Source organism: Plutella xylostella, chromosome 28 (assembly GCF_932276165.1).
Source record: "Plutella xylostella chromosome 28, ilPluXylo3.1, whole genome shotgun sequence".
Taxonomy (NCBI): Eukaryota; Metazoa; Arthropoda; class Insecta; order Lepidoptera; family Plutellidae; genus Plutella; species Plutella xylostella.
Genome location: NC_064008.1, coordinates 4,223,846 through 4,234,894, shown reverse-complemented (window position 1 = coordinate 4,234,894; position 11,049 = coordinate 4,223,846). Strand labels below are relative to the sequence as shown.

The window sequence follows — 11,049 nt, the reverse complement described above, 5'->3', positions numbered from 1 at the left end:
TCTGTCTGGCATTAAAAATCCTTTTTCACGGTAGCGCATAAAATTTTGTGTAGAAATTTTTAATTAGGTAGGTACTTGTTTTTATTGCAGTTCAGGGCGAAAAATTGTAATAGCTATATGCCACTGTATAAAGTATTCTATAAAGATTCCTCTTCACAAACTCTTAGCATTACTTCTTTCAGAAATACGTATTACGAACCCTACATCAGAAAATAATGTCAGCGATAAATCTGTTAAGATAGTGGGAATTCCCGTTATCACAAAATATAAAGTAGGTTATTAAATTAATGATAAATAATATAATCGATCACTTGATTAAGTAATGCATTTAATATTTTTAATTAAAATACGTTATGTATTCATCATCATGCATGCAAAAATATGGTTTCCTACAAGGTACAGGAGTATATCAATAAATGACTATAAAATAAGTAAATCGATCAAAACTTTATTACATATAACTCTACTAATCTAAGTATCACTGATAAAAATGCCATTATATGGTTATCTTTCAGCAATAATTTATTTTTAGATAACGAAGAAACATTTGAATTTAAATTCACTACAGTTTAATTAGTGCCAAGATGGTTGCCGGTCCAAGGGTAGGTGGCAGGGCAGGCGCTACACAGCTGCAGCCTGTATTCTTGGTTGAACTGAAAAGAGAAAACACCCTGTAAATAAACTTTGTTTGTGTAGTGTATGCACGTACATAAACGTAACAGATAGAAACCGAAAGGCATCGAGATTGTAATGACCGACGATGGTTCGCTCGCAAGCAATGAAAATGTTCCACCGGCCATTGCCGTTTCATATGTCACTGGAACTTTTTCATTGCTCGCGAGTATATTAAAATGCATTACTCTTACGGTGAAGGAAAACAACTTGATGTGTGCACTGTAAATCCACCACCCCGCATTGCAGGTGAAGTCTTAAAAAGGCCCCGACGCTTTACTTTTAGAAAAAATTCACGTCAATCACTTACGAAAATAACAACACGAAGAAATCACTACCACAATAATTCTAATGTATAATTCTTGACTCTTAATTCTAATACTTATCTTGTAAAATACGTCTTTTAATAAACCACTAATAAGCAAATCTTTCTACATCTTAAATATCATCTTCATCACCGTCACGCTCATCGACCCTCGTCTTCGAGTCTTCGCCAACATTTTGTATAAACCTGAATTTACGCGCAAACATTCCATTTATCAGTGACACATCTGTAGAGAATTGAGAATAGGTTTTCTACTTACTTGGTTGTGAGTGGGGAAGTAAGGTCCGCAAGCTCTTGACTGGCACTGCCTGCGCAGGGTGAATTTACAGTCTTTCTTCAGGTACTCGTCAACTGGGATTGGATTCTTCACCCATTCGATGACATCGTGTTCGTTCACCTAAAAACAAAATGTTTTTCATTACTTAAACAACAGTGCCTATTTACTTATTAACTCCCGTGAGTGTTACGTAGTTTTAGCTCCATCCCAGTAAAGTTGTGCAATGTGTATTGGTCTATATGCGCTTGACTGCCATTTTGTTCATCACGAAAGTAACAAGGCTCAATTGAAACTGAAGCCTGCTACATTTTATAGACTTGAATAGCACGGAAATTGGATTTAAACATCAGGAAATGAAATAATCACTTGTCAAAATTTTCTGATGATTCACAATCTTCAATTTGACAATCTATATTTTGTAGACTCCGCATCCTGAGTTTTTCAACAGGACATCAATAGAATTTCTTGAAATATTTTTTTTTTACCATCATAGAGTTATACATACCACAAATACATCGTACAGCTGAGTGACAGTGTCCAAGAATCTGGCGAGCGCGGTCTTGGAAGCAGGATGCGACGTGAAGTGAGCTTCGTGGATGTAATAACCGAAGGGAGCACGGTTGCCATTGTAGTGCCTTTCGAAGTTGCGAATGTAGAATTCGACCCAAGCATCTTCGTCGTTAGGGCCAGGCCTGAAAATAATTTAAAGATTTTTTTTTTCATAATTCATAATTCAACTTAAAAGGTTCAACTCCGTTGGCCATGAAAATAATTATTCTTCTAGCAGAAGATGATGAAACTTTACTTCTTGACAGTGACGCAAAATCGATGGAAACATGGTTTTATAATAATAACTGAGAATCAGCAGTGTATAAGAATTCAATCAATAATGTAGAAATAAATAAGGTAGTAAAAAGGTCAAATGACTTACTTGGAGAAACAAGAATCCACCATTGTGCAAGTGTAACCATCGTTATCAATCCAAGCGAGCATAGGTGATACCCAGAGACCGGGGAAAGTGGCGTTAGGGCATGGACCGATGTTGCACTCTTGAGGAGAAGCGTAGTCCAGGGTGTATGGCCACAAACCAGGGTTGATGCTGTTGGTAGCACCCCAGCTGCTGTCGTACTCAAGACCAGCATCAGCCATGACGCTGAAGTGGGTGTTTCCGGTCATCTGAAGGAACGGCATACGCATTCCTGAAATTCAAAGGTTTATTGCTGTGTACTTCGCTTTATGGTGACGTCGCAGATACATATTTGTTACATAGTTAAGTAAATTTATGGCAGTATCCATTGAATAGTGCAGTTTTACTGCTTTTCTAACAAAATGTTTAAATTTTTGTTTAACAGACATTATAATAGGTAGCCTCCAGTATATTAATTTCAAATCGATATTTTCATAGCAAGTCGTCTTACCGTTTCAATGCCCCATTTACACGCTGCTGAAAGCTGCTAAACCTACTCAAGCAAAATGTAGGCAACAGAAAATAGACATGAAATTTTACTAAATAAATTTAATAAAGGAATACAATCAACAATAAAATCACCTTTGATAGCAGACTCGGGGATGTTAGCGAAAGCAGCCATTTGTTTCTTCTGGTCACCAAACTCCTGGCTGACTTCTTCGTAGGAAGCTGTAGCCCAGTAAGACGGAGGGCTTTTGTGGGAAATTGAGTGAAGGGCCACTTCGAATCCTTCGTTGTAGAGTTCATTGACGATCGAGTAGTCAGTGTATTCGTGACTGATGTAGAATGTGCTTCCAATTTGGCAGTTGTTTCTGTTCTTACGGTTGTAAAGGACTTCGCGGTAGGTTTGGATGTTTTGGACAGTAACGGCATCGTCGAAGGTGACTGTGATGAACTGGAAAATACAGATACTGCTAATGAAACCCAATTCAATTTATGAAAACATTAACTAAATAAATATATAACATACAATATAACATACAAAAATGACATTTTTAAAGGTATTTGTACCTAATATTTTATTTTTAATCTTTATTGATTATTATCGTTGAAACACTGATTTGTTTGCGACTCGTATATTACAAAGAAGCAAATTATGTTTTATCTGATTAGATGCAAATCAAACGACAAAATCATTAATTTACTTTTAACTAGGTATGACTTTGGTACAGAAAGTTCATAGCTGAATTCCTAAAATTTTCCAATCAATCACACACTTTTGTATTTTGCACAACCCATACAATTTATATTCCACTATTCCGATTTACCACTTTGGAAATTTTCACAAACAAGTATTTTTTTCCATTGGAACATTTCCTTGGGCAGTTTTGGGTTCAACACAAAATCCGATCGCACACAGCTAACACCTTCCATTTTCAGTGACGTTCATTAAAATTCATTAAAATTCCTTGCAGATTATTTGGTAGTCTTTGATCACTGCTAAAACTGCACTATATAATAGCATACCTGTGGCGTGTCCCTGGGCTCCAGACCTCCAGGTATCTCAGTGCTGGCGCACCTACAGTTGGGCAGTTGACACGCAGCGGGTACACAGCTTGAGGCAGGCTCCTGTGCCGCCACCGCCGCTACCACCGCTATCAGAAATATCGCTTTGACTTCCATCTTGGACGGTCTTTGATTTCCGAACAAAACTGTACTCTGTTTGTAAAGCAGGATGACTTTATACGCTGTTTATTATCTTATCATTTTCAATTTGTACCGGATGATCGTAATCTTCATTGGGTTTTTAATTTGTTTTGTTTTAGTCAGTTGTTTTTTTTTTGTATTTCAGTATTCAGTTATGTCATCAAACTTGAGGTGAAAGGGGTTGATTGGTGTTGTTATACCGACTTAAATTCAATACTTTACATCATTACTCATAGCAATATCTATCGGACAATCTTGGAATGGAAGAGAGTAAGTTTAATAACGATTTTTAGTTAGCTGTGGTGCTTGAACATAAAATTATATTAATGCTACTTGAAAATTACGTTAACTAAATAAATGCACTTTACGACCAATAAAAAGGTTCAATGGGTTAATATTACCAACTTTTAACGTAAATTATGTATTTTTATTAAATTCGAAATAAAATGTTTTAAAAAAATTAGGACATTTGATTTTGTATATTGTGACTACTCTAGGATGATTTTACTGAAGTAAGAAACTTGACCTATGTGACGCTTACTGCGATGCAATATCAGGAGGATGGTGGTGGGTCAACAAAATGTCCTTGAGATCAGTCTCAAAAAACTCCAAACAGTCTAGCGAAATTGTGAATCGAATTTGTTTTTGTTCAGCTGAAAGCAACATCGAGAGCCAGCAAGCAGAAACCTCATGAAACCCCTATTCTTCCGTTTTTATGTGTTGCACCCGGCTATAACTAATGTCAGTTACCTCAGCTATCTTGTTTACCAATGGTCAAATGTCAGCCAACTGGGTGGCTGTACTGATCTCGTTATTACAAATTTTATCGATGTTTTCCTTCGTTCTAGAGGTTAAAGGCCGATCCCAGGATCCTCTTAAATAATGCTCTCGTGACCGCGGTGTAAATCATCTTCTTGAAACTCGGATACTATAGAGCAGACTTTTCCAAAGTGCTCACTATTATCTGGATGTCTTTTGGTGATAGGCCTTTAACCGACTTCGAAAAAAGGAGGTGGTTCTCAATTCGTCTGTATGTATGTCCATCAATATTTTCGCCAGTTATGAACTATTCTATTCTATTCTATTCTCTGTGGGGGTGTAAGACCTGCACCTGGCTCTCTCGAGTGGAACCTTTGTGCATATTCCTAGGTCTAAACTGCCTTCCTAAGCTTGGGCCATTTCCCACCACGCTGGTCCACTGCGGGTTGGTGGGTTCACATATCTAGATGTGCTAAATAAATATAATCTAACTAAAAAATATAGCTAAATTGTCAATCCTGGGTTACGGTAAAATATGTTCTCAAAACTCTTAAATTATAATAAAAGATTTTAGTAAATCGGTCAAGTGTTTTTATTACAAGTTAATGTAAATCTCAACTTATCTATCACTGATAAATATGCCATATTGTAGCAAACTTTAAGTAACAATTACGTGTTAGAGACACTTCGCATTAAATTCAATACATTTTAATTAGTGCCAAGATAGTTCCCGGTCCAAGGGTAGGTGGCAGGACAGGCGGTGCACAGCTGCAGTCTGTATTCTTCATTGTACTGAAAAGAGACAAAAAAAACTTGTAAATAAACATTATTTACAATATTTTCACAGGTAAGTAAAGGTTAAGGTTAATTAAAGGTAAGTTAAAGTTTGCACAGAAAATATCCTTCGATCATAAATGTTCTTAGTTGTTTAGTATTTTCGGAATTCTACAAAAATATGGAAAGAAAGTGACCCAAAATATTCCTGCTACTTAACTTTGACTTGGAAGTGCAAGTTAAGTAAGTATGAACTTAAGTAGGCTTGGATTATGACTCAACCTCAAAAACTTAGTTGCGAAACCGGGTGATAGCCTCCTATATAATAATCGTGGGAAATTATCCATTCTTAGGACAGCAGTTTAAACCTTATAAGCATATCCAAAAATATTCCATTCAAGTGACTTAGCTTATTTACACGCAAGAAGAAATATTAGGTCCTTACATATGAAATTGGCGTTTTCTATAGGAGGAACATAAAGTCGTTTTTTTTTTAAATGAAATATATTTAATTAATCAAAGTATGTACCATTGCTATGTATGCACTTTTGCCATCTCATAGGTAGTTCATTGATCCCCTTACTAAAAAAACCATTCGGGCGGGAATCAATAAAATCTTTGTAGGCGGTTTGGACTGCCCCATCGGAGTTGATTTTTTTTCCTTGCAAGTAGTTATCCAAATTGCGAAAAAAATGGTAATCTGTTGGAGCAAGGTCCGGAAAGTACGGTGGATGTCTAAGACATTCTAATTGAAGCTCCTCTAATTTCTGTTGTGCAGTGTGTGGTCTAGCGTTGTCCTGAAGCAGCAGTGGCCTAGAGCGATTGACCAGCCTCGGTTGTTTAGCAGCTAGCTTTTCCATCATGGTTTGCAGTTGCTGACAATAGATATCTGCCGTAATCGTCTGGCCAGATTTAAGAAAGCTGTAGTGAACGACACCGGCACTAGTCCACCAAACACTTACAAGCAACTTTTTTTTAGTCAATTTTCGCTTAGGGCAGGATTTGGCTGGTTCGCCAGGGTTCAGCCATTGCGATGAGCGCTTCCGATTATCGTAGAGGATCCACTTTTCATCACGGGTAATGATTCGATTTAAAATTCCTTCATTATTGTGCCGGTTGAGTAACGTAACGCAGCAGTCGACGCGCGTTTGTCGGTTTGCTTCACTCAATTCATGAGGTACCCACCTTTCAAGCTTTTTCACCTTCCCAATTTGCTTCAAGTGGATTAGAATAGTTTTATCACTAACACCGGAGCCTGCAGCTAACTCGGACGTGGTTTGCGATGGATCCGCTTCCACAATAGCCTTCAATTCTTCATTATCAACTTTGGTCTCCGGCCGTCCACGAGGCTTGTTCTGCAGGTCGAAATTTCCAGAACGAAAACGTTGGAACCAAAAACGCACTGTGTTTTCTTTTGCGACACCGTCACCATACACATCATTAATCCTTCGAGCCGTTTCTGCAGCACTGGTGCCACGGTGGAACTCATACTCGTAAATAACGCGATATTTCAAGTTTTCCATTTTGTAAACAGAGTGACACAAAGAAAAAAACAAAAGAAGAATAAACAAATGAATTAGGGGGTTTGAAACACAAATGCATGAGTAAATAGCTGTATGAATTTGAATTTGGAATTCCTAACCATAAAGGTAGGTAATATAAGAGATCAAAGTGGCCAGTACGACAAAACGCCAATTTCATATGTAAGGACCTAATATAATGCATTGTACTCACTATGTTGTGGGTAGGGTAGTAAGGCCCGCAAGCTCTTGACTGGCACTGTCTACGCAGAGTGAATTTACAGTCTTTTTTCAGGTACTGATCGACTGGGATCGGATTCTTCACCCATTCAATGACATCGTGTTCGTTTACCTGAAAATAAAATGTTGCTTTAAAACTAAACATATCTACATGACATCATTATGAAGGGTACAAGAAATGAAGGAGCTCATTGATGTCAATCTGAAGACAGCCATTCTAATTTTAGTGCTGTCAAAACATTAAATTCTTTGTTTAAAATTTTGCTCTATCAGTGTCTTCGTAAATCTAATTTTTATCTAGCTAGCTACATTTTGTAGGTTGTATAGTTTCACCGCATTAAAATTAGAATGAGTGCCTTCAGATCGACATCAATGGGCCTTTTATCTTCTGCTGTACCTTTCATATACGACAACGCCTAGTGATTTCTACTCGTCTTGCTGCAATTACTAATTCATCGCAAGTTATAATGCTCATGATTGACCTTTGTCGACGACACGGGCGACAAGTAGTTTTCCGACTGCTTACTTAAGTACGTTTCGCAATTCTAGGCTTATTTTTTCTAACATCAAAGTAACAACTTGATTTAAACATACCACAAATACATCATACAGCTGAGTGACAATGTCCAAGAATTTTTTGAGGGCGGTCTTGGAAGCAGGGTGCGACGTGAAGTGAGCTTCGTGGATGTAATAACCGAAGGGAGCGCGGTTGCCAGTGTAGTGCCTTTCGAAGTTGCGAATGTAGAATTCGAGCCAACCATCTTCGTCGTTAGGTTCAGGTCTGAAAATATTTACGAAATATTATTGTTATTATTCAATACCGAAGTTAATACTGGTTAAGTTTAGTTGGCCATCAAAATAGTTATTGTTATGGCAAAACATATTAGTGAATATTGATACAAAATCATTGATAACATGATTTTAAAATAAACCCGACCAGCGAATAAAACCTTTAAAAATTAATAACTTACTTGGAGTAGCAAGAATCTACCATAGTGCAACGGTTGTCAGTTTTATCAATCCAAGCGAGCATAGGCGATACCCAGAGACCAGGGAAGGTGGCATTTGGGCACGTGCCAACGTTGCACTCTTGAGGTGAAGCGTAGTCCAGGGTGTATGGCCATAAGCCAGGGTCGATGCTGTTGGTGGCTCCCCAGCTGCTGTCGTACTCAAGACCAGCAGCAGCCATGACGCTGAACTGATTGTTGCCACCCATGTAAAGGTACGGCATGCGCATCCCTGGAAGGTAAAGGTTTCATTTATGTGTAATGGGTTTAATGGTGACGCAACGGTTAACTATTTGTAATAACATGCAAGTAACATTATGGCAGAAATACTTAACATACATTGAAAAGTGCAATCTTTGCTAAAAAAGTCTTAAAATGGCATACAGTTCAGATAATGAATACTCTTTGATATTTTCACAGAGCAGGGAGGGCACTCTCTAAACCAACGAACGAACAAACGAGAATTGTCGAGACAACTGCACGATTAATAGAAGATTGAACGCCCAGGTCCTATTCACCTTCCAGCCAAAATCTAACTAACAAACAAAATGTAAGCAACAGCTGCATTTTTTCATACATCGTAGGTACATAGGCTTGCATAATTGTGGGTATATACTTATTTATTCACCTTTGATAGCAGACTCGGGGATGTTAGCGAATGCAGCCATTTGTTTTTTCTGGTCTCCAATCTCCTGACTGAGTTCTTCGTATGACGCTGAACCCCAGGAATCCGGAGGGCCTTTGTGGGATATTGAGTGAAGAGCAACTTCGAATCCTTCGTTGTAGAGTTCATTGACGATGGAGTAGTCAGTGTATTCATGGCTGATGAAGAATGTGCTTCCAATTTGGCAGTTGTTTCTGTTCTTACGGTCGTAAAGGACTTCGCGGTAAGTTTGGATGTTTTGAACGGTAACGGCATCATCGAAGGTGACTGTGATGAACTGGAAAATATTATTTGGTATTTTTCAAATGACGGAAGAATATAAAAAACTCTTAAAACTTATGATACTAAAACCCATAATCCATAGACATAAATTTCATTTAAACTAATGTTGACCTGAATTATAATCCTGACATGCTGTGATATTTAAGGTCGATGCTATTTAAAGATACTTTTTGCATTGGTTACATTTATGTGTTGACTATAATTAGACCCTTTATTTTTTATCTGTTTAATTATCATTGAAACAGAGATTTGCTTTCTATATTTAAAAATATAACGGCTAGGACGTTATCTGATGAGATACAAATCAAACGTCTAAAATAATAGACGTATAATTCTATCATATATTATTGTGTCAGGCTTTGAAGAGGGATGAGTTTCCAAAATTGCTGTGTGTTTCCAAATTTTTGGCTAATACGGTGACGCTACTAATTCACTCTTCAAAATACTGTGTTATAAAGACTTTTTTGTGCACACTACTACAACTTCCCTTTTATTCCGTTTCACATCTTAAAATTTCTCCCAAAATAGGTACCTATAAACTTTTACATTCAACTTTCCAAACAGCTTGCTAAATTATGGAGCTAACACACATCCTATTCCAAATAAGTCCCTTCGGAATTCATTGATGATGATTAAGTACACCTATTTTTAAGCTGTCTTTATCCTTGGATGTATGGCAAATTAGATTATAAAAAAAGTAAACCTATTGTTGGATCTGATAAAATTCACACCATACCTGTGGTGTGTTCCTTGGCTCCAGACCTCCAGGTATCTCAGTGCTGGCGCACCTACAGTTGGGCAGTTGACACGCAGAGGCCACGCAGATTGAGGCTGGCTCTAGCGCCGCCGCTGCCGCCACAGCCGCTAACAGAAATATCACTTTGACCTCCATCTTGGACGTCCTTTGACTTCCCAACAAATGTGAAAGCTGGTTGTAAAGGAAGATCTCTTTATACGTTTTCAGCTATCTTATCATTGTCAATTCGCGAGAATTGACAATTCTTAATCTTGAATTTACTACAGCTGCGTCGATATCTCTGGGGTACCTCGCCACTGGCACCCGGATTTCCGATATCTCGGCTCGCAGACTTCTACAGAGTGACAGGGTAGTGACGAGACGTATGTGCCCACATATTATTATATAAAAGCGTCATAAGGTCGGTGATGTTATATCGGGCAGAATGATGGGCAACCAAAGTATCTAAAGTATATATTTATATGATGATAATAGCATGCATGTGTCAGAGAATTTAAAAAGAACGTATTGGCATCTTTGACTAAATATTCAATTTAATTTATTTAGGTTAGGTTATTTTGATTAAGTATTCTTATTACGTGAATATACTATGATTAGAAGTAAGTACTTTTTTATTAATATTAAATAGTAAACGGTACGGAACGTCCGACTCTCACTTGGCCGTTTTTTTAACCTTAAACTTAATTTATTTCTACAGACCTAAGCAAGCAAAGCCAAGATTAGTAAGTTGAGAGCGAATAAAAACAATGTCCAAAGCATTTTCTTAATCAGACGACATTGTAACCGTCTGGGCACTATGCCGAATTGGTCCGCAGATTCAATCCCTTTGTTCCAAGTCGACTATTCCGAGTAATCACCAATATTGTAAGGATGCAATGAACTCGGGAATAAAAACTAAACGACATCTTGAGAAACCAAAACGTCTGAGGTTCGAGGTGTGTGACGCTTTATACAGGGTGTGTCTCACGGTGATGCAATATCACGAAGGGAAAGTCCCTTTTATGAACATAATTATTATGATATTTAGGTAACTCGAAGGATTTATTTTTATGTTAGGAATAATAAAAACTGCGTTAAAGTGTGTGACATAATTGCGTAATGGACCGAATAGAACCTGGGGCCCTATCCCAAAGTCAGAATGAAGTAACATTTACCTAC

At 37.6% G+C, this 11,049-nt stretch overlaps 2 protein-coding genes across 2 annotated transcripts; both read right to left on the bottom strand.

Annotated features, from left to right (window-relative positions):
- Positions 1-428: 428 nt before the first annotated feature.
- Positions 429-3,886, bottom strand: LOC125488498 (chitin deacetylase 7-like). Its single transcript, XM_038111068.2, has 6 exons — positions 3,709-3,886; positions 2,824-3,136; positions 2,206-2,473; positions 1,780-1,966; positions 1,257-1,394; positions 429-653 (listed from the first exon to the last, which is right to left on the bottom strand). Exons 1-6 carry the CDS (start codon positions 3,862-3,864, stop codon positions 570-572), a joined length of 1,146 nt encoding a protein of 381 aa, XP_037966996.2. The 5' UTR covers positions 3,865-3,886; the 3' UTR covers positions 429-569.
- A 1,453-nt stretch (positions 3,887-5,339) lies between these two features.
- LOC105397585 (chitin deacetylase 8) lies at positions 5,340-10,041 on the bottom strand. The gene is made up of 6 exons (XM_038111069.2): positions 9,871-10,041; positions 8,817-9,129; positions 8,153-8,420; positions 7,776-7,962; positions 7,156-7,293; positions 5,340-5,439 (listed from the first exon to the last, which is right to left on the bottom strand). The coding sequence occupies exons 1-6, from the start codon at positions 10,024-10,026 to the stop codon at positions 5,356-5,358; spliced, it is 1,146 nt and encodes a 381-aa protein (XP_037966997.2). The 5' UTR covers positions 10,027-10,041; the 3' UTR covers positions 5,340-5,355.
- Positions 10,042-11,049: the final 1,008 nt, after the last annotated feature.